The sequence below is a fragment of the Callithrix jacchus genome, chromosome 8 (genome assembly GCF_049354715.1).
Source record: "Callithrix jacchus isolate 240 chromosome 8, calJac240_pri, whole genome shotgun sequence".
NCBI classification, from domain to species: Eukaryota; Metazoa; Chordata; class Mammalia; order Primates; family Cebidae; genus Callithrix; species Callithrix jacchus.
The window spans coordinates 7,295,406-7,319,520 of NC_133509.1; the positions used below are offsets into that span (position 1 = coordinate 7,295,406).

The window sequence follows — 24,115 nt, forward strand, 5'->3', positions numbered from 1 at the left end:
ATAAAGTGATTTTCATGGGGTTCCATATCATAACTTTATAAGAAGTGATATAAAAATGTCAGTAACGTGTGAGGGTATACACAGAAATATACCAACACACACACACACAGAGGAGAGACTTCTACTATGTTTCATATTCTTTATTACCAAAAGCAACATGGTAAAGGTATCCTTTTCATCTCATAGACATGGGAAGTTTTCCCACATTATGCTCCTCTGTTATAGAAAGAAAATATATAAATCTTCTTGTGAATGTGTATCCCAAGGTGAAAGAATCAGAGCCAACAGTTTCACTGAACTTCTCTGACTTTATGAAAAATAATACGTGGAATATGGTAGCAAAACCGTATTTCAAAAATATAACATGTAACAGTAACTGTTGGCTCGAGTTGCTGCTGTCATATAGGCAGGTTTTGTTTCGTTTTTAAACATTAGCTCTTGTAATGCAACAGCTCTAAACTAACAATGTAGAAGAACTGTTTTCCATGAAGGAGTTTTTGGTTTGCTTCTAGAGGAGAACACATGATAACAATAGTTAATTGCTGGTATTTTTAAAACATGTTTTATCTTTTACCTAAATAGCTGTACTGATTACTGGTTTTTAAAATTTTTATCCTTAATATGTAGAATTTGAAAGAGTTTTTAACATATGATGCTATATATCTATTTTTAAGAGTATTTTAATTAGAGAGACAGTAATTAGAATATGCAAGGACTATACTTTGAATGATGCTCTTTGCTGGTACCTTACCTATTAATTTATTTTTTAAACACACTGGCGTAACTTTGCTTTGGAAGTTACTCAGTGTTTTGAAACACAAGACTGAAGAGCACATCAAGTTCTGAACTCAACAAAATGAGATGAGTAAAGAGTTTACACACACGCAGTTCTATCTAGTTCACTTGTGCCGTGGAGGGACAGTATTATCATTATTATTAATAATAAAAAACACAATTTGTCCCAGTAGTACTGGCCACCCTGTTTTAAGAGTTTTAGGAGATCCCTGAGCACATTGTTTCTGACTCTTAACCCCAACTCCAAAATGATAGGGCTTCTATCGTTGATATCAAGATGGATTGTCATTCACAGTAAGTCAATCATAAGGTGCTTATTTACCCTTGTTTTTCACCAATCAGCACAAAGAACTGTCAGAAAATAACTTTTTATTATTATCTTAAAATAATCGCACTGGAAGGACGTATGATTTAAACAATCAATGTTGGAAACAGTGGCTTTAGGGTTATTATCTGGCTGCCCCTCAACAATAACGAGTGATTCGATCGACATTCCTTAGCCAAAAATAAAAGGCAAAACAAAACAAAACAAAAAAACCAAAATAAGCCCACAAAACAAAAAAAACCCCAAAAAACTGTACAAATATGTATTTTTCCCTGAGGGATCAAGGTACACCCGCAAGTGCTCTATGTACATATTGCACTAGAGAGGAATGAAGGACATGTGCAAAAAAGCAACAACGAGAGAAGCTCACACACTAAAACCTTTCCACGAAAGATACTACTAGGTTGTTTTGCATTTTGGAATGTCGGAACACAACAGCTAGCTATTCCTTAGTCTAAAACTAAAAACACACATTTCTACTATGGCACATTCAATGAAATAAAAAGTTTTCCAAAGACAGATAGACAAATTCCATCAAGAAAATAATACAAAGTTTGTTTGTTTGTATTTTTTTTTTTAGAAAATTACATTACTTTCTTTCTTTGTTTCACATTACAAAATCTTTTTTTCTTTACACAAATCACATTTTATTGCAGGAATATTTCAAGTGCCATCAAATATTTATAGAAGGGTTAAAAAAATAGAAGTCTCTCTAAAGTGGTCCAGACAAGGCTTTGTATAGAATAAATCTTTTTTTTTTTTTCCCCATCTTCTAGTTTTGATTTAAGTATTTTGAATACATTTTCTTTTCCATTGACACTTAGTAGCCTAGAAGCGGTCCGACACACACACATCATACACATGCAAATCACACACACACACACGCACGCACACGCACGCACGCACGCTCCTTCCTCACCTGACCCTCAGCCCACCCCCATACGCTCATAGATAACTGGGTATCTACACTATAAAGAACAACCAAACTTAGAAGCAGTGTCTTAAGTCATGTTTTTCTTAAGTTAGAAAGGGTGAATTACGATGCTGAAGACTTTAAAAAAAAATCCATAGCTTTAATACAAAGTAAGATGCTGAACACTTAAAAAAAAAATCCATAGCTTTAACACAAAGTAAGATGCTGAACACTTAAAAAAAAAATCCATAGCTTTAACACGATTTGCAAACTGTCCAGAAAGCACTGTCATCTGTCCTTCTGTTTGCATTGTGACCAAGGTTTTTCACAATATAATAACCATCTGGACACCACTGGAAAAGAAGGTATTCGGGCTGGGTACAAAAGCCTTATTTGCCTTATGTAAAGAAAAATGTATTATAAAGGCATTGTAGCAGCAAGGCTGACAGTGATGTGGTTCCAGTGTTTAAAAGACTACTGGACATTGAAGTTTAGGAAACTTTAATTAGAAGAACTATTAAGGATAATGGTTCTGATATCACCCAAGTATTTTATGTCATCGCATAGGTGTTTTTAGAAAAATGAAGAAAGGAAAATGCACAGTTTTTCAAATCCTTTTCTGAGCTCCGTATTTTTTTCTGACTGAATGTATTGTTTAACATCAGATCCCAGCTTAGATCCAAATAGTAGTCAGTTGTTTCCTTGTTTCACGGAGCATGTCTCTGTCTACTATTTCATTCTACTCTGTCAATCACTGGACTTGGCTCTTAAGCTCCACCCCTGCTTTTCTTTCAGAAACACCTGGGAAGAAGCATCGTGTTATGCTATCATGGTTTACCATAAAAGCCATGTCACCTCATTACTGAGGTTAGAGCATGAGTTTTCTTGTCTGTTTTTGTTTTGTTAGGTACATGCAGAACCCTTACTGGGAAAAGGAATTTCTTTTAAGTTCAACATTATGTGCTCTCTCACCCTTGAGAAATTCAATTTGCTCTTATTATTTCACAAACGGACACTGGAATTAGGTTTAGTTGCTCTTTAATGCGCTCGTACCTGAGGCTGGTCATATTCAGAAAGCTTTGGTTAAAAAGAAGTTAATATACTTTAATAAAACCATCCCCAAATTTAGTGAATCTGAATGACAAAAAAACAAAACAAAACCCAAACAAAAACAAAACACCATTTCCTCCCCAAGGAGAAACAACAGGAAAAAAAAGGACAAATAAATAACTGAACTAAGCTTGGTACTCTTTTTAGAGTATAAATACTACTGATCTTTAAAGGAACTATGCTTACTTAAATTAAAGATTTGATTTAACCCTTCTTGCCCCAATATAAATACTATATGCTGACAGTAGCCTCTCTCTATAAACACATACAACTTTACATGCCTGTAGGAAATTTAGAGGAATATTACTCTTGCCTTCTATTTATGGTTAAACCCTTACTATGTTTGTGGGGAAAAAAAAAAAGTCCGATGTTATTTAGGCTTCATACACACATCTGTGTGAATAAAAACTTCCCGTTTTCCAAGTCCCCCAGGAAACAATCAGAAAATAAGTGGAGTTAGAAACAGAGTGGAGTGCTCCGGGAAGCCCACGCTGGTAACCCAGCACCATGTGAGAAGCTGCAATTCCTGTGGAAAATTCCGCAGGGACACCAGCGGCAGAGGAGACTATTTCTCGGGCAGAAAGCACTGCGTGGAAACTCCTACCTTAACATCCACGGGAGACGTTCCCTTTTCTGTACAAAATGGTCTTTGACCCGTAGTTTGAATCCCACCCCAGGGTGACTAAAGTCATCGTCTAAATGCCCACATTCTCAAAGGTCACTTGTTTTTAAAATATGCATACCTGTTTATCAGACTCTTCCTTTCCCCTTCCCCCACTAGGGATTATTAAAAAAAAAAAAAAAAAAAAACCATGAAATCAAACACAAACAACTCAGTATTTCTCACCTGAACACACCAGCCAAATAATCTTCTAAATATTTAATAAAATAAATTACAGTCCACAGTTTCCTAGTGAAGATAAATACAAGAGTAAATGTTTGCAGCTGGTATCAACTTCACTTTAAAGGCTTAAAGTGTTTAATATTTAAATAAGAGAAACTGGTTCAACATTGTATGCTCCCCTCACCCTCCTATCCATCGTTTTTCAAATATGGAGAGCAACATTCTTGAATTATAGCATCTATTGACAAGTCTGGAAGTAGTTCACTGCGAGATAAACTCATAGGGTTCCTAGATTATACCAAGAACATAAACATCCACAAAGTCAATGCTTCATGTCCTCACATGGGGAGTGTGGGTTTGCTCCAGATATAATCTTTGGGTCCTTCTTATTATAAAAGCTAGATTCCAATAAATATTCTGGTTATTGATTTGTTCTCACTCAAAGCCTACGAGTTGCAAGTGGAGACCGAGTCCATATTTAACTACTGAGGTGTGTAAAATGAGCTTCCCTCCCTCGCCTCCATGATCATGGTGGCATTTTAAAAAGCTTAAAAAAAAACGAGCTTGATGGTGTATGTCCACAGTGCCAATCAATCATTCAACTTTGTATGAAGCATAAACACATCTATCATTAAACTTAACAAAAAGCGAAGTATAATTTAGGGAGAGTTCCGTTTCTAATTCCAAATTCACATGTTAAAAAAAAAAAAAAATCCAATGTGGTGATTTCTAGATATGACCAGCCAGTATTTTAAAAGTAATTTTGTAAACAGCAGCATAAATACCTTCCAAGCCTTCTCAGTTAAACTTGTGTTTCTGGTGCACATGCGACACGACAGTGAACACGCTAGCATTTAATTTAAAGAAAAAGGTGCAAAATGAAAGTGCCTTATCGATTCAACAGGAAAAGCGACACCAGTAACTACGTTTTATATTAATTAAAACAATATATAAACAATATCTCTTTAAGCTATATATAGTCTTCATGCCCATTTACCCTGTAATATATTATAATGCTATTGTTGCTACTGCTATGGACCCTTTTCATGCCATCCTGCAGACTGGCAATAATCGGTGAAAAAATAAAAACTTCCTTCATGAAACAAAGAGCCAGTTGTGCAAAGTAATGCTGCAACCTCCGCTATGCACACCAGTCACCGATTATTGCTGGACTTTCTGTTGTTACTGACAGATTGGTGACTCTGTAGAAAGTCTGTGGGCAGTGAGCTAGGAGAAAAGGAAATCCTCTGACTTTAGAACCCTCCTGTTGTAAACAGAGGTCAACGATCAGGAAGTCAAGACAGAAAAAGGGTCCATATCTGTAGGCATAATGGAAATCATATGCATGAGAAAAACAAGTTCAACTTTTATTTGTGTTCATTGTTTTCCCTCCTTTGCCTGACCCCGATCACCAAAAGATGTGCAGTGTGTGGCGCTCCAGGTCTGTGCAGGGCCATATAAAGTGTCTCGGTTAATTTTTTTTTGTTTTTCATGTTTGTACTTCAGACATTCTAGAAGTGCTTAGGTGATACATTTACCCATCAATCTGCATTGCTGGCTCAAATTCTGAAGTGAACAACTCCTTGTATAATGGAGGAAAATGAAGTCGCACAATGTCTGGGTATATTGCTTTAAATGCCATTAGCTTTTCTGTATGTCGTCCACATAAGGCTCTTAATGTAGACACCTTGCATATTAACTGTAAATGGAAGAAAGGACACGCTGTCAGGCAAGAACAGGCATGAGCATCAAAGATCAGGGAATCTGAATGATCTTTACGACACTATTTATAATGGTCGAACACACTTAAAGCAACTTAAGATGGCCAGGTGCGGTGGCTCACCCTGTAATCCTTGCACTTTGGGAGGCCAAGGCAGGTGGATTGCCTGAGCTCAGGAGACCAAGAGTAGCCTAGGCAACATGGTGAAATCCCGTTTCTACTAAAATGTGAAAAATTAGCTGGGTGTGGCAGTGTGCACCTGTAATCCTAGCTACTGGGGAGGCTGACGCAGGAGAATTGCTAGAACCTGGGAGGCAGAGGTTGCAGTGAGCCGAGATCGCACCACCACTCTAGCCTGGGCAACAGAACAAGACTCTGTCTCAAAAAAAATAAAAAATAAATGATGATACAGTCATGTCACAGAATGCCAAGTATACACTAAATATGATTTTCAAGCTGAATAATAACTAGAAAAGGTGTTCAGATGCAAAAGTTGGCACAGCTTGTTAGCGGCTGACTCGAGACAGAACCCAAGGCTCTTGACTCCCCCTCCTACTCAAAGATGGCTTCTGCTCTACTTCCTGAAACCCTGTCCTCCATCACTGCACAAAAAGAAGAGGTTGGTGACAGAGAAGTGGGTGAGGGACAGTGGTGGGTAGTAAGGGCACTGCAACTGGAGATGACGGCATCCCCTATACGTTTTATGCAGAACTGGCACTAGTCAACTCTAATGATCAGCTTCTGTTCGATAAAGAGTTTTGCCTATAACAAAGCAATTCTGGGTCTGAGCACAAGAATAGAGTCAGAAGGCCTGGATGGAGGTACCACCATTGATCATTTACCAGCTGAAGGTAATGACACAATTTGCAAAACTGCTTTTAAATTTCAAACCACCTCACAAAGGCAAACTGCTTATTATTTTAACACAGAATAATCTTCTCTAGGAAATGTTTTCACCAGATCTTGTCCACATATTAAGCACTGTCTATCATCAAAGATCCTAATGGTACCCGTGGATTTGGGCAAAACAATGGAGAAGAGAGTGAAGTGCCTGACAGGGTTCCTCCCTTCTACTTCCCATTCGTGCCCCATTTGCTCATTTAACAGATGCAAAATCAAAAGCAAAACAGCAATTAATTCCCGGTTACCCTTTTCTGACCTAAGAAGTTGGAAATGAAAAGCAAAAACAGCAATTAATGGATGGAGAAACCCTTTCTGATATAACATAGCTCTTAGGAGAAAAAACAAGCAAACAAACGAGAAAACAAAACCAAAAACCTCTCATATCATCTCACACAATACAACACGTAAGAAAGAAGAGGGCTGATTTTTCTAAGACCAAATATGTACTACCAGCAATGGCACTGAAGGGTATTAGCACTTTTTTTTTTTTTTTGAGACGGAGTTTCGCTCTTGTCACCCAGGCTGAAGTGCAATGGCGCGATCTCGGCTCACCGCAACCTCCGGCTCGTGGGTTCAGGCAATTCTCCTGCCTCAGCCTCCTGAGTAGCTGGGATTACAGGCACGCGCCACCATGCCCAGCTAATTTTTTGTATTTTTAGTAGAGACGGGGTTTCACCATGTTGACCGGGATGGTCTCGATCTCTTGACCTCGTGATCCACCCGCCTCGGCCTCCCAAAGTGCTGGGATTACAGGTGTGAGCCACCGCGCCCGGCCCGGGTATTAGCACATTTTTAAAATTCGGCATTACAATTATATTTTTCTTGTGAAAGATAATGATTGGTAAAGATGAAACCTTATGCTGTGAATACAGAGTAGTGATGGGAAAATGATGACAACGAAGAACTCACTTACTCTTGATGACTAATGAGTTTAATGGAAGTAGAACTAATATTATCACATACAGTCATTCTGATTACGTCTTTTAGTCCTTTGTAACTTCCTTCTAAATTCAAAGATTCTAGGCTGGGCACAGTTGCTCACTCCTATAATCTCAGCAGAGGATGGAGGATCACTTGAGGCCAGGAGTTTGAGACCAGCCCGGCAACATAAAAACTACAAAAACTAATAATAATAAAAAACTACAAAAACATCCCTACAAAAATTAATTAAAAAAAATTAGCCAATTATGGTAGCACATGTGCCTGTAGTTTCAGCTACTCGGGAACCTCAGACAGGAGGATCTTTTGAGCCCAGAAGTTCAGTGTTGCAGAGAGCTATGATTATTGTGCCACTGTACTCCAGCCTGGGAGACAGAGTTAAGACCTTGTCTCTAAAAAAACAAACAAATAAATAAATAAATCCAAAGAGAATTTCTAGAATGTAACTTTTTCCCTACATTGCCTTACTGTTGCGGGACACATTGTAATCAAGTGACAATAAATATAATGTAGACTGAATAATGGGTTTTCGCTCAACAGAATTCTTTTCACGTGGAGATTATTTCTGTTTAGTAGCCTGTTGCTTTCTGATATTTTTGGGAATTAACATGACCACACTGGCCAAGGGGTAATTCAGGCCATGCCTTTGGCTCTCACCTTTGTGAGTACTCCGTCTTCTCGGTGATTCTTCTGTAGCACGTGCTGAAGAGCTAGCTGAATCTTCTGTTGCAGTTTTTCAATTTTTACCTTTTCTTGCAGCCATGAGCGATCTAAACATAAAAAAAGTAACATTCTTTAGCATTCCTCCCACAGGTGTCAGGGTCCCTGTTCTCTGGATTCTTTTGATACAGACAATTGTATCACAATGAATATTTAGAGACGCAGAGGCCTGTTTCACTCCTCTTTGAAAATTTCTCCTAATGGAGTGAAAAGAACGGGGTGTTAAACCTTTCTATTTTTACCAATACTTAGAGGAAGGAAGGATCCTCCCCTTCCAAAGGATAAGCAATTAAATATGAGGCCATACTCATATAAATGCAAATGAAACCGCCATGGCCCCTCAAGATTTTCAAATAATTATACTTGGAATGAAATATTCATTATCAATCCTGCTAGCTTTTTTTGAAAAATATGAAAGTTTTCTTATAATCCTTGAGAACCAAAATTGTCAACAGAATTCCAAGTGACTTAAGGGTTGTTTTTTTGTTTTGTTTTGTTTTTTGTTTTTGGGATGGAGTTTCGCTCTTGTTACCCAGGCTGGAGTGCAATCACCGCAACCTCTGCCTCCTGGGTTCAGGCAATTCTCCTGCCTCAGCCTCCTGAGTAGCTGGGATTACAGGCACACGCCACCATGCCCAGCTAATTTTTTGTATTTTTAGTAGAGACGGGGTTTCACCATGTTGACCAGGATGGTCTCGATCTCTTGACCTCGTGATCCACCCGCCTCGGCCTCCCAAAGTGCTGGGATTACAGGCATGAGCCACCAAGCCCAGCCCGACTTAAGGGCTGTTAATTGAGGATAAAGTCTTTATGTGTAAGTCTTCCAAATGGAAGGCAAAAGTGATCATCCCCAAACATGCAGTGCTGGTTGAAAACACAGATTAAATTTAGATAATCTAGTGGATGACATCTAAGTGGATTTTAACAAAAAAACAGGATGTCTCAAAAATCACGTTATCCTGGAGACATGTATTTAGAAAGGCAACCCTATTCTACAAAAGCATTTCTCTCATATCAGGAGGTTAATTCTGGACTGGGTTTTATTCAATTCTCATTTCTTTTCAGTTTATCTGAAAGGCATGACGTTTTCTTAAAAGAATGTACGTTTATATTGGAGGGAGAAGAGAGGGTATCATTTGAAGACTTAAAATTAGATTGAATGACTGCGGAGACCTCTCTTAGTACCTCCCACGTATTTTATAGCTATTAAATGTATGCACCTTGTAAAAATTCTTTATCTTAGACAACTCTAAAACCATTTTTATTTGGTTATCTTACCTGCTGACATCAGTACGAATGCAGAAAATAATGCAATTTCATCTTCAGTCAGGTGCATAGAACATAAACTCTTTCCAAATTCAAACACAAAGCTAATAAAGTCTTCACAACCTGCCAAAATTAAAATAAAGTCAATTTAGAATTTTGGTTACCGTCTTAAGAGAAAAACACGGGGGAAGGTGACGAGAGATCCAATAATTCAGGATTGGAAGGAATAGTAGTAACATTTCTTTTTTTTTTTTTTTTGAGACGGAGTTTCACTGGTTACCCAGGCTGGAGTGCAATGGCGCGATCTCGGCTCACCGCAACCTCCGCCTCCTGGGTTCAGGCAATTCTCCTGCCTCAGCCTCCTGAGTAGCTGGGATTACAGGCACGTGCCACCATGCCCAGCTAATTTTTTGTATTTTTAGTAGAGACGGGGTTTCACCATGTTGACCAGGATGGTCTCGATCTCTTGACCTCGTGAGCCACCCGCCTCGGCCTCCCAAAGTGCTGGGATTACAGGTGTAAGCCACCGCGCCCGACACAGTAGTAACATTTCTACCGTTTAACAGCTTACAATCTTAAAGAAAAATCCGTTTAGCCATCACCACCACTGCTACCACTGTGTCACATCACCATTACCACCGTCATCCTCATTCAAAATAATGAGACTGAACTTTCGTGGTGTGATGACTATGACCAGTATTGCTCTAAGAGATTTCTCTGGGTTTCTTCTTACTTTACAACAGCTTTATGAAGCAGGGATTATTATTGTCTCCATAGAAGAGGTGAGGAAACTGAGACTTAAAGAGGAACGTGATGCAGCTGTGGTCGCACAGCCTGAGAAGCAAAGCTACCCCGCCTGATTTCAGAGCCTGCGCCTTTAACCTGCGGAGTCCAATAGCCGTAAGCAAATAATAAATAAACTCATTTTTGTTTTCAACTCTATTTCACCTGAAACATCCTTAAAAATGTTAACAAATGACACATTCTGGTGGTAAACTATTACAACTATTTACTAACATGAAAACACAGAATGTGAAAGTCCCCTAAAATAGTAATCCATTCCACAAAAGACTGCTTAAGTTTGGTGTCTATTCCTTCAGATTTGTGTATTTTTGCAAATGTATATATTTAAATGACAATGTGCTATCTCTCTCTCTCTCTATATATATATATATCTCTACATATATCTACATATATATCTTCAGTCATACAGCTTTTTAAAAAATCTCATTTATGTCCAGGCGCGGTGGCTCACACCTGTAATCCCAGCACTTTGGGAGGCCGAGGCGGGTGGATCACGAGGTCAAGAGATCGAGACCATCCTGGTCAACATGGTGAAACCCCGTCTCTACTAAAAATACAAAAAATTAGCTGGGCATGGTTGCGCGTGCCTGTAATCCCAGCTCCTCAGGAGGCTGAGGCAGGAGAATCACTTGAAACCGGGAGGTGGAGGTTTAAGTGAGCTGAGATCGTGCCATTGCACTCCAGCCTGGGTGACAAGAGCGAAACTCTGTCTCAAAAAAAAAAAAAAAAAACACCTCATTTATCCATTCTTCTTAATAACTAAATTCATTTTATCTAAATTACAGAAATCCAAAGTTTATTATTACTATTATTTTGAGACAGAGTCTCACTCTGTCATGTAGGCTGCAGTACAGTGGCACTATCTCAGCTCACTTAAACCTCCACCTCCCGGTTTCAAGTGATTCTTCTGCCTCAGCCTCCTGAGGAGCTGGGACTACAGGCATGCACCACCACACCCAGCTAATTTGTGTATTTCTAGTAGGGATGGGCTTCACCATGTTGGCCAGGCTGGTCTCAAATTCTTGATCTCAGGTGATCCACCCTCCTCGCTCTCCCAAAGTGCTGAGATTACAGGCAGGAGGCACCACGCCTGGCCCAAAATTATTTATTTATAAATTGTGTGTTATGTTTTCCCCTAGGTATAACTTTTACTTCTTGGATATCTGCATTTCAGTCTCATTAATGGTTACTGTTTGAGGGGGAGAGAGGGGCAGAGCTATTGCCCTTTGCTTAATTTTATGTATGAACTCACCTCCTAAAGGTTATCTGAATGATACACCCCAGCAAATCTGGTTTGTTAAAATCTGGAAGGGAACTGGAAGGACATGCAATCGAAATCCCTTTGATTACCAGCTAGATAAAATGAAACTCTAGGTCTTTGCAGGTAATGCAGACAAAAAACTTTTGAGCTATGTGACTTTTCTACAGTGACTAACTAGAGAGTAAAATAGGTAGAAAACTCCTTAATTTCTGTGTTCTAAATAGTCAGTTTTTATTTTGTCCAAGCAGATCTTTCTCTCAACTCCCACCTTTTCCTATAGCCTCTATTGGAAGAAAAGGCACCCTTGTATCCCCTTACCTAAGGATTTGAAGATATCGGGGCTAGCATACTTCCCATCAAAGTACACGGTGTTGTTTTGAGAGTCAAAGGCACGGCACATTCTGATAAACACCACCTCTAGAGAACCTAGGCAGGGGCAGAAAGGCTTTGGGTTAGTCGATGCTAGCGAGTTTGTTTATAAGGTGGTCAGGAAGAGACTCCTTCTGAGAGAGCTTGGTGGGTGTGGAGTGCAGTTAGCTGGTGGGTTCTCAGTCACACCAGCTGTGTATCCAAAAGGGCAGGGTTTTCTCTTCTGTTAAAGACTGTTGTGTTGAAGCTAAGACCTGTTTACTTGAAGTGAGGGTTGATTTATAAATTACTTCCCTAGCACTCTTCCTCCTTGCAATGTGGAGTCTCAGAGTTGCTAGGAAAATATTTATTCCTAGGAACCAAGACAAAGACTCAAACACAAGCATATCTTTCTGCGTTCTACATCGCTCTTCCTAACGACACCGTAAAACTCAGAGGACACGGAGTGTAGAAACAAAACACAGGTGATGGGAAAATGTGGGAATGCGGGTGTCCTTCAAATTAATCTTTTCACCCAGAAGAGACGCGAAGTGGGGGAAGTGTTTCCTGCACACATCTCAAAACCTTTCAAAAGAACTCCGTTTCTGCTAAGGAAAACCTGAGCTATTATGAAAACTGCTCCCGACACCTTCCTTACCCAGCATTTCCTTAATAAGTGGGTGAAAGCAGGTTAGGAAGAGATCTCAGAATTCACTTGCAAAGCACATACCTGCTTTTAGAAGCACAATTTGATCATTTTGACACAGTTCCATAAATCCATCAATGCGTTTGGCAAACTCCACCACATACTGTATAGCTTCTGTGATTTTGATGGCACACAGTTGCCACATCACCTCCCGCTGCTGTTAAAGAGGGAAACATATTAACACCCTCCAGGAAGATGTTAGGTTTTGTAGCAGAAGCTGGAGAGTCATGAAAGCAAAGCATGCCATTGCTTGGGCCCTGGGCCTTGAACAGTGGCAAAGTAGGTTCTTCCTTTTTTTTTTTTTTTGAGACAGAGTCTTGCTCTGTCACCCAGCCTGGAGTGCAGTGGCTTGATATCGGCTCACTGCAACCTCCGTCTCCCAGGTTCAAGTGATTCTCTTGCCTCAGCCTCCCAACGAGCTAGGATTAAAGGCACATGCCACTAGGCCCAACTGATTTCTGTATTTTTTAGTAGAGATAGAGTTTCACCATATTGGCCAGGCTGGTCTTGAACTCCTGACCTCAAGTGTCTGCCTGCCTGGGCCTCCCAAAGTGCTGGGATTACAAGCATGAGCTACTGCGCCCGGCCTGGATGTTCATTTAAGCAATTATTTTGCCTTCGGAAATTTAACATGACTTTACTGTGGGAAAGGGAGAAAAGAAGGAATTAGTTGAATTTATTGTGTACCTACCATGAGCTAGGTGCTTTATGACACCCTTGTCTCAATTCCCGTTCATAAGACTATTTTTCTGGCTGAGCGCGGTGGCTCACCCCTGCAAACCCAGCACTTTGGGAGGCCGATGCGGGGGAATCACTTGAGGTCAGGAGTTCAAGACCAGCCTGGCCAACATGGTAAAACCCCGTTTCTACTAAAAATACAAAAATTAGCCAGGCGTGGTGGCACACGCCTGCAGTCCCAGCTACTTGGGAGGCAGAGGCAGGAGAATCACTTGAACCTGGAAGGCGGAGGTTGTGGTGAGCCAAGATCATGCCAGTGCAAGTGTCAGCTTGGTGACGGGATGAGACTCTGTCTCAAAACAAATGAAACAAAAAAAACTAGCACATAGGGGAGCTGGGATTCAAATCCAAGCATCGCTGACTCTAAATCCCATCGCATATACCTTGTTGCTTCTTCCTGTTTCCATGCTTCTCCTCTGTAGCTTTGGCGCTGCTGGTATTACCCGCTACCTCAAAGGCAAAGTGACGTGCTGCTATTCCTCAACGTATCTGGTTAAACTCCTTTTACTGATGTGTTCTCCAGTTCAGTTACAGAATGATCTGGATCAGTTTTATTGCTAACTTGTTTCCCTTATCTTAGTTTCAGACTGTTTCCACCAATATGACGGGGTGGAAGAAACGGCGAATTAGGAGCCAGGAGTCAAGGTCTGGTCTTGATGTTTCACTGTCCAGACATGTCAACGGATGTTAGTTTTCCTCATGTGTAAAATGGATTCACCTAGGTGATCTTGTTGATCTCAGTGTTTTATAGAAAAAGGTAAGTAGGGCATTATTTGTCAGCCTCACATTGCTAGGTTCAGACTGGAGTTACGATCATAGCTTCTACACTTTTTTTGTATATACAACTCCAGAAACATGAGGCTGAGATTATTTTACATGAACTTCCAGACCTTAAAATCTTTGATTGTGATATTGAGACAAATGTCAATTCATTTAGGCTTTTGGAAGCTGCTAAATCTAGTCTCCTGTTGACAAATGGAAGGAGACGTGTATATGCCTGTAAAGGACAATAGAAATTATTTGCTACTGCTGAAATTGTACATGCAGGCATCTCAGTAAAATAGCAAAGTTTCCAGTACATGAGCAGCTTTGGAAAAAAGATATTTAAACAGAAACTTGCTATCTGATGAGAGACATTCATTCTTTGGTCTGTTTTAACTCTTAAGCAAATGTCCTCTACCTACACCCTTCCCAATATTGCCTCAATCCTAGGAGGACAAAGTCCTCAGATCATACCTTGTTTTGATAGTTCTCAATTTCTTCCTGCAAAAAGGTCTGCCATGTTATCTGCTGGAGCTCTTCTCTCAAGTATTGGCAGGTTTCCAGATGTGATTTCGATATATTCTGTGCAAGGTGTTCTAAGGAGAAAACGGGAGATCACAAACATGAGAAACCAAATTCTTTAAATAATTGGTGGTTTAGTATTTGCTTTAAAATGTAACAAGTAGAAAGCAATGTGCTGTGCAGGTTTGGACCGTCTTTACACATTTAAACACATGATTTGGAACCGTCTTGTGTTTGGGAAGATGAAGGAGGATGGGGGCTTTGCAAAGCCAACATTTGAAGATGAGACTTGGTGACTTCAAAGACCCTCCTGACTTTGCTCTTGTTCTGTGCCTTTATACCAACGTCTAGGAATGAAAAAATATTGACCTAGATAGACATAGGAAATGATTGACGTGGTGCTTCTTCTTGGCATTTTTATGAAGACACATCTGCCGCATAACATTGACCCGGGAAGGATTATTCTCATTCTTGAAAAACTAGAGAATGACATTCTTTTATGGTGACAACTAGGCATTTTCTTATGTTTTGCTTTTTTCTGCAAATTGCAGAACAAGTGTTACTGAGGGCCTAGCATATAACTATGCGTACTGTAGTTGTTAAGACATAGATTCTGGAGCCAGGCCATTCGAGTCCGTATCTCAGCTCTGCTACTTACTAGCTGCGTGATTTAGGTTATGTTATTTAAGCTCTTTCTGTTTCAGTTTCTTCATGTGTAAAATGAGGGAAATGGTACCTATTTCACAGGACTGCTGCGAGAAGTAAATGAGTTGAGCCCTTAGCATGGGGAGGATTACTTAAAATGCACTACAGAATATTAGTTATTATTATAATTGAGCAAGGAGTTTGAAATGTTAAAGATGTAGAGCCCAAGAAGTTTTCTCTGGGTACTTATAATCGGGTGAACGCATGTGAACACACTGGAAGGACAATTCAAGACATTAGATAATAAAGTATAAAGTTGAATACCAGCAGAAGAGAAAGAAAAAAGCAACGGAAGCTGTCATCCCAGCACTTTGGGAGGCTGAGGTGGGCAGATCACTTGAGATCAGGAGTTTGAGACCAGCCTGGCCAACCTGGTGAAACCCTGTCTCTATTAAAAATACAAAAAAAAAAAATTGGCCGGGTGTGGTGGCGGGTGGCTATGATCTCAGCTACTCGGGAGGCTGAGACGGGAATCGTTTGAACCTGGGAGGCAGAGATTGCAGTGAGCTGAGATCGTGCCAGTGTTCTCCAGCCTGGGCGACAGAGTGAGATCCAGTCTCAAAGAAAAGAAAGAGATTCATGTTGGCTTGGTGGAATTAGGAGATGCTTCTTGGCGTAAGAGGAACTTTTGCATTGGACCCTGAAGGATGGATAGGATAGGTAGGCAGAGTCAGTGGCGTCAGGCGGTAGACCAGCTCCACACAAAAGGGAGGGTACACGAAGGAACAAATATGGGATTTACAGGGGAGAGGCAGATACGCTAAAGTGATAGAGTCGAAGCAAAAATACAGGTAGGTCAGGGCCCAAATCCTGAAGGATCCTGAATGTCAGGATTGAGTTTTAGACTTGATACAACAAAAAGAATCAGCAAGATTCTCAGTTGTCATCGTGAAAATTATATCTGGGGGTCCGTAGGGGTGTGGTGGCTCACACCTATACTCCCAGGACGTTGGGAGGCGGAGGCAGGTGGATCACCTGAGGTCAGGAGTTCGACACCAGCCTGGCCAACATGGTGAAATCCCATCTCTACTTAAAATACAAAAATTAGCTGGGCAAGGTGGTGGGTACTTGTAATCCCAGCTACTTGGGAGGCTGAAACAGGAGAATGGCTTGAACCTGGAGGCTGGAATGAGCCCAGATTGCACCACTGCACGCCAGCCTTGGCAACGGACCAAGACTCCATCAGAAAGAAAAGAAAAGAAGAAGAGAACAGAAGAGAAGAAAGGGAGGGAGGAAGGAAATGAGGAAGGAAGGAAATTCTATCTGGGGAAATGGAACAAGCAGTTCTGTGCTTGGTGGACTGGAGCACAGAGAGGCTTGGGTAGGAGGACCACACAGAAGGCTGCTAGAATCTAGATTCTAGGAACTAACAATTTGGAGCAGCTTAGTAGTAATTGTCCTAGAAGGGAAGGATGATTAAAGAAGTCTTTTTAAAAAGAATTAACATAACACCATGAATATAAAGGCATATCAAAAAATGATCCCTCTCCCTAGTATTTAGAGTATAGAATAGGCAAGCCATTTTAAATAATGGTGCTGAATGCAAACGTAGCAACACCAGGGAGGGTGTCTATTTGTTTGGAAATTTGTTACTGCTTTCCTCAAACAGAAGCAGACTTGTTTGTGTGAAAACAGAGCAGGTTCACCTAAATGGAGCTCGAAACCAGAATCTCCTTAGAGACACTGAAACATAACAAACCTGAACGGCCCTACCTGGCAACACGGACACTAAAACAGCATGTTATAAACAACGTAAAAAATACAACACAAATAAAAGAACAAATGTAAAGGACAGAATGAGAAACTGAGAGTGAGAGGGAGAAGCCAGTAAACTATGTGTCTTAGAATCAATGATACTTGCAAAGAGGGGAGTAAAGACAAAAATAATGGGGAGTCAGAAACGAGGACATACATACATAAGGTACTGAACTACCTCTTTTGGAAAGAACTCTCATATGTAAGATCGTTTGTATAATGTAAACCAATTTTTGCTGATAAAAAAGTGATGAGTCTTCACGGGGAGTCAGGGGAGACGCTGTGGAGCGAAGGATAAGAAGAGGCTCGTATGATTTCCTTCCAGGTTACGTATGCTTCATTTCTAGTTAATAAGATGCTTCGCATCTTGTGGTTTCACTTTGTCTTAAGAAACTGTGGCCGCTTATCCCTACCTATTTTAAACAGCCAATAAGAAGTGACACAACAAATCATGCAATGTACAAGACATACCGGTAGAGGGCAGTGGTTGCATTCCCACCATCTGCTCAGCAACTGCCTTTGATTCCAATTCACAGTCGATTTGGCAAGTGTAAGATTTTAGACACTTTGCTATTTTTAAATCTCCGTTTCAGCAAAGGGGAGTATGGTCATGCTGAGTAAAAGTCGAGAATTTAAGTGTGGTCTCTCAGAGAAAGTCTGGAGTAGTGAAACACCCTGGGCGAAGAGTTGGGCGACCTGGCTTCTGTCTGAGCTCAGTAGATAGTCTACCTCCCTCCCTCTGTGACTGGGGCAAGTCACGTGCCCCAGCCAGGACTGCTTCAGCAATGCAGCCAACGCCTTGATGCTTCAGATGGGAAGTCCTGGCTTCTGAGTCAGTCACAGATTTTCATAACTTTAGACACCATCTGGTCCAAACTATCCTTGTTTAAGAAATAATAATGACATGAATAATTATAACAGCACACACAGCATTTCCTATGTGCCAGCCCCACATAATTTGTGTCTATCCTAAATGTATATGTTTTCTCACTTAATCCTTAAAACAACCCCAGGAGAAAGGTACTACTATTATCTCCATTTCACAGATGAGGAAACTGAACCACAGTGAGGTCAAGTGACTTCTTCAAGGTGTCACAGTTGGCAAGCGGCAGAGCTATGATTCAGACACAGACCTTTATATTCTAGGAGGAGAGAAACTACAGCTCGCAGATGTGACCTACGTGACTTATACTGGATTGGACTACTTACATTAATGCTAGGACCAAACCCATATGAGCAGATTTCTTGTCTCATGCTTTGCCCAATGTATCAGTCATCTCTCCCGTGCAAAGCTTTAGATACCAATTATAGTAACAAACATAATTTGCACTTTAAAAAAAACCTTGGTTGTTTATCTGGAATGTAGAATTCAGGTACTAATTGTACACCAAGGACAGAATTTCCTAGCCGACGATGAAAACGTATTTTCCACTAAAACAGGTTGTGCATAGCACTCTTGAAAGAAAGAACTGGACTTAGGACGTGCTGGTTTCGAATTTATTTTCCTATTATACAACTAGTTTCATATAAAATTCAGTGACAAACAGTAGCCTAAACTGAAGTCAAGAGTCTTAGGTAAAGAGATAGCAGGTCTTAAGCCCCAGAAGAAACATCTGAGAAATTGAAGTAGCTTTGGAGAAACAGCAGCAAGACTCGGCCCACTTTCAAGAAACTCTTAGCTCCCTGAAACACGTTGCAGGTGTAAATGGGATAAGAGAATTAGAGCCCAGTTATATCCTTTCCAGATAAATGCTAGTTTAGTTTTGGGTTTGGGACTTTTCCTACAGATGATCTTATTTGATTTATTCTGGAAAATGCCACAACACCTGTGACAAATCCCTAATTTAAAAGTACACAGAGCAAGCGTGAGGATGCAGGGCTCCCAGACTGCACTGGAAAGTGAGCCCATGCAAGAGGAAGCTGACTTGTCTGGGAGCCTCAGGGAATCAGCTCAGCCATTTTGGGTCCCACTTGGGCACCAGTGCGTTTTTTTAGCCAAAGTGCCGTGTTCAAGGGCAACGCTTTGCCGAAGGCCTGTGTATTTATTTCAGGACTGAACATTTAACAAGCAAACAGGACAGAGTCACTAGTATTTACGGTAAGGTGGAAGCAAACATGAAGGGAGTCAGGTCATTTTTCACGGTATCGTGTCAGCTTTCAATCAAATACTTATTCATTTCTGAAAATTTCACTTTCATTACAGTTCTGCTTAAGGCTCAGGCAGCCAAGATTTCATGACGAAAATGGAAGGTTTTTGTTCTAGTTCAAGAAAAAAAAAAAAAAAAAAACAACCTACCTCTGCTCAGCTTGGCTTCTAGTTCAAAGGTTTCTCTGTTAATCAAAAGAGCTGCAATACACCTTTTAATGCTGTTCAATGGTTACAGGCCAGGCTTAAAATGTCCCTGCTCTTGAGGATTTAAATTTAGACCCATAAAGAGATGCTTGTGTTAAAAACCAGAAAGAACATTCAATTTGTTCTATTTGGAGAAAGATTTTACTGGAAATATAAATTTTCACTTAAAAAATGTTTTATGGGATACAGAGGTAGAGAAACCGTCAAAAGAACACAGCCATTATTTCTGTGAACTGAGGATTTCTGTGCTCAGTCCGGACCTGCTGGTTCTTTTCCATCTGAAGTCTTCATTCTCTCCTCGTATTAACTTAGTCCTCTCTACAGCAACTAATTGAAATATCCCAAAGGATTATAACTTTGTGTGAGGAACCACCAGGAGGAGCAGATCAAATTCAAAAACTACAAAGGTTCTTATCAAAGTTTCTCTAATAATAGTGCTGTACTTAAAAATCGATTAAATATAGCAGAGGATGTTAACAGAACTTCCTTGAAATGGAAAGTTGCCCGCTCTCTGTGTTACCAACATTCTAGGTCACATCCCCCAAGAAGCAGCCATCCCCAGCAGTAAGAAAAAGATACGTTTTTTTTTTTGGATGGTGACCTTTAAACATCAATTTTGTCACCAATATCCATCATCAGAGCATTTTGATAAATAAAGAAGATAATTTCTGTTGAACATTTATAGCATATATCAGAGTTGCAGAACTTAGATGCCTACGGGGGCTGTGCAGATGACATCATGGTAGGGGTGGGATGGGCCGTTAAAAGCTGTAAGCCTCTGGCCTGGCTGCTGCCAGTTGGCTGGTGACCTTCATAAATGTTGACCCAGTGTAAATAGATCATTTTTCCCCTGCCACAAGAAGCTAAAAAAGCTGAACTTTTGGGTGTAGTTATCCAAATTTAAATATTAGCAACTTATTCAAAAAATTTAAAACTCTGCACTGATTCAAAAAAATAAATAAATATGCCTATGGGCCAAGTTCGGTTTGTGGACTGCCATTTTTTTTTGGTTCACCTTAGATATAAAGCAGTCCCCGGGATAGAACTAAAGTAAACCACTAACGAAGTTGTTGTGGCCATTCCCTGAGCTTACAGTTTCCTGCAAAATTCAAAGACTGTGGACGTCGGTTTTGTCCCGTTTCGGACGCTGAGACGTCAATGCATGTACCTGGGGAAACAGCAGAGGGCGAAAAGCAAGGGTGCAGGGTGGAAACGAAGGGGCCCAAATGGCAAAGGTGAGTCGCATCATTTAACGAACAGAACTCACAAAAGGAAAGTCAGACACAGCCCTTTGACTTGAAAGGGCACGAACCGAGCATCCCAGTGGAAGCATGCAAGCCATTACCTAATTCTGCCATGGACACGGTTGGGGAAGTCTCTCCATTGGTGAACGAACAGTAGGGGAAGAAGCCTGATGCTGGTGTGTAGTCACATATTGGTTCTGGTTTGATTCCATTGATATCAAGACCTGACTGGTCTGGGGAAGGCTGTATGTCCAGGTAGAAGCTGCTGACGGCAGAGTCTGCCTTGCTCCCCTCAGGGGTGTGCCCGTCCATGTAGTTGCTGAGGTCGTCGTGAAGTTCCGTCAGCCCGTTGGCCGAGATGTTGTAGGTGGGCGTGAGCGGCTCCGCCTCCCCGGGCTGCTGCTGGTGGTCGCGCTGCTGCTGCTGCATCCGGTGTTTCTGCACTTCTGCATACAAGCTGTCTCTCTGCTTTTTCGACATTCGGCCAAATTTTACAGCTGGAAGAAAAAAGCCAAAGCATACCATAGACAATGCGCTTCTCTTCCCTATCCTCTTCTGCGTGCTTTGGGGTTCCCTCTGAAGTCTCAGTCTATCTCAATCCCAAACCGCATGACCACAAAATAGGGACATATCCAGAGGTGAAAAGGGTTCCAACCCACACGGGCCCACTCCGGCCCCCCAGCAGCAAACACAAATCGCAGAGAAACAAGTTTCAGAAAGAGACCAGGTACAGGTAGGACAGGCCCAGAGAGATGCCACCTCTGTTCTCCTGCTGTCACATCCCCCCCATACCCACTGGGCCCGACTGATGACAAAACTTAGTGGACTTGTTCTCCCTCTACCCTTGCAGCTGCCTTAGGCTACCTCTTTCTCTCTCAGGTTCAGACCAAGGCTCAGGGATGCAAAGACTCCCAGGGTTCCTAGGGAAATAAGGTGCCAACCTCAGCATCCATTCAGTTCACCATCCTGTATGCTCCAAGAGGTACTTCCTGATAAACGGCCAACTCTGCAGCTTCATTGTGAGGTGTGAACGAACTGGAGGAGGCCTTTGTAATTCTTTGACATCTATCAGAGTACCGGATCTAAGAAGCCCCCTCCTCCACTCATGGGTCATGGCAGCCCCCGTGGAACCCTGAGACCCATCTTTATTTTTATGTATTCAGAGGCAGAGGTGTGAGCATGGCTCACTGCAGCCTCAACTTCCTGGGTTCAAGTGATCCTCCTATCTCGGCCTCCTAAGTAGCTGGGACCACAGGTGCACACGACCACACCCGGCTCATTTTTTCATTTTTATAGAGATGCAGTTTCACTTGTTGCCCTGGCTGGTCTGGAACTCCAGGGCTCAAGCAGTCCTCCAGCCTCATCCTCCCAAAGTGCTGGGATTACAGGCATGAGCTACCACACCTAGCCAGACCCATCTTTAAACAACACTTTCTGCTGTTCTCATTTAGTCCCAAGTAGTCACAGCATTAGGATTTGGAAAGGACACATACGGTATTATAATATATCATGAGATCCTTATAATAATAACAATCCTTGTTGGGCAGATCTGTTTGTAATGCTTCTCTTTGGGATATGTCCCCATATTTAAAGTGGAGCAATCACTATAGTAACTTTCCAGTTTATTCAGAATATCAAATGACTTCTGGTGAAACACCAAGATCATTGAAAAAAAAAGCAGAACTATGATTTCTTGGTCTGAATTCTTTCAAGAACTCATTTATTTCTCAGCTAGACTCAGCCTTTGCTGGAGGGACTTAGCTATCCTAATTGATTGTGGTTAAATTTATAGCTGATGGGGTGGATGCATTCAGCCATTTGACTATCACCGTATTTCTTTTTTTTTTTTTTTTTGAGACGGAGTTTTGCTCTTGTTACCCAGGCTGGAGTGCAATGGCGCGATCTCAGCTCACCGCAACCTCCGCCTCCTGGGTTCAGGCAATCTCCTGCCTCAGCCTCCTGAGTAGCTGGGATTACAGGCACGCACCACCATGCCCAGCTAATTTTTTGTATTTTTAGTAGACATGGGGTTTCACTATGTTGACCAGAATGGTCTCGATCTCTTGACCTCATGATCCACCCGCCTCGGCCTCCCAAAGTGCTGGGATTACAGGCGTCAGCCACCGCGCCCGGCCTATCACCATATTTCTAAGAGTCTAGGGCAGGAGGCAGGATAGATGGACACGAGGCTGGGAACAAAGGCTCCCCTGGAGGCCAGGTGGTGAATTATTTTCTTGCCAAAGAGGATGCACTGTCCATGTTCACAGAGGAAATAAGCGAGCTGGAATACTGGTCACTTTTCAGTGCCCACAACTCAGAAAACAAACTTGAGTGGGGCTGCTCAGGCATGAACCGGGCTGATGTGGGCTCCGAATTTCAGAACCATTATTTCATAGCCTCCAGAATTCATTCTATACCTATGACAACTTGCGCTATTTCTTATATGCAAAATTTTCAAAAGGTATACTGAAAGGGCTTAATCCTTTGTAAAATAATTTTCTAGGACATCCAAGTGGATTAATATCCACAGGTGAAACTCTTTCTGCTGTGACTCCACAATGATGACTTAACTTCTGTCTTAATATTAACAACAGTAATAATATCATCCTGTGAGTGAAACAGAGGGACCAGCTCTTGAGAAAATACACACACAACTTGTGATTTAACTTACAAATTGATGAGACAGACATAACTTGATCGGTTTACTACCATTGGAAAATGAAATATGCAGAGTTGCATGCCAACATCTCGGCCCAGGAATTTCTGAGCCTAGAGTGGAAGCTCTGAGATTTGTACCTTCCAGTGACAAACGCTTCACTTTTGTAGTGGTGCAGAGACTAGCCTCTTAAAATATGCAGGAACAAAAGTGAACTTGTGCCTATGTAGGCCTACAGGCGCTAAGAACATCAGATTACGGGGAAGGCAGACTGTTGGAACGCTCTGCATTCTGAAGTATTTTTCCACAGGCTGAAATTCCATAGGAGGAGACATTTTCCTTCAAAGGGATCTCTTAGGAGAGCCAGCTGGTATATTTGGAAAAATCCTTAAAATGGACCCGCTGTGCTTTCTGCCCAGCTTCCACGTATAAGCATAACTGTCTTGAAATCTGGTGTTGATTATTCAGTGCACTTAAGATAGTTTTCCAGGAAGATCTTGCAATGTTTTGTACTCGAATGGCAGACAGCCTCTATTCCTTAAAGTAGCTTCTTTTAATGAGAAGAATGCTTCCTGAGCCATGCTTTGCACTATTTCCACACGTTCTGTATGTACAAATATTTGGCTTTGGCATGTGATTCAAAATAGCCAGTTAGCATAAAAGCAGATTCACTGGCAGGGCGCGTTGGCTCACTTCTATAATCGCAGCACTTTGGGAGGCCGAGCG

The 24,115-nt window shown here is 41.3% G+C and overlaps 1 protein-coding gene across 6 annotated transcripts in view; it reads right to left on the reverse strand.

The window, feature by feature from the left end:
* Positions 1 to 1,149: 1,149 nt before the first annotated feature.
* RORA (RAR related orphan receptor A) overlaps positions 1,150 to 24,115 on the reverse strand; it is a 763,546-nt gene continuing 740,580 nt past the window's right edge. For 4 of the 6 annotated variants that reach the window (XM_035261774.3, XM_035261775.3, XM_002753196.7 and 1 more), the window contains 7 exons: positions 20,835 to 21,230; positions 14,629 to 14,750; positions 12,679 to 12,811; positions 11,919 to 12,026; positions 9,548 to 9,658; positions 8,207 to 8,319; positions 1,150 to 5,686 (listed from right to left, as the gene is read on the reverse strand). In XM_035261774.3, the coding sequence (XP_035117665.1) occupies positions 5,522 to 5,686; positions 8,207 to 8,319; positions 9,548 to 9,658; positions 11,919 to 12,026; positions 12,679 to 12,811; positions 14,629 to 14,750; positions 20,835 to 21,230 (1,148 nt within the window). In that variant the 3' untranslated portion in view covers positions 1,150 to 5,521. The remainder of the gene's footprint in view (positions 5,687 to 8,206; positions 8,320 to 9,547; positions 9,659 to 11,918; positions 12,027 to 12,678; positions 12,812 to 14,628; positions 14,751 to 20,834; positions 21,231 to 24,115) is intronic. The other 2 variants (XM_078333285.1, XM_078333286.1) reach the window with 1 other exon arrangement.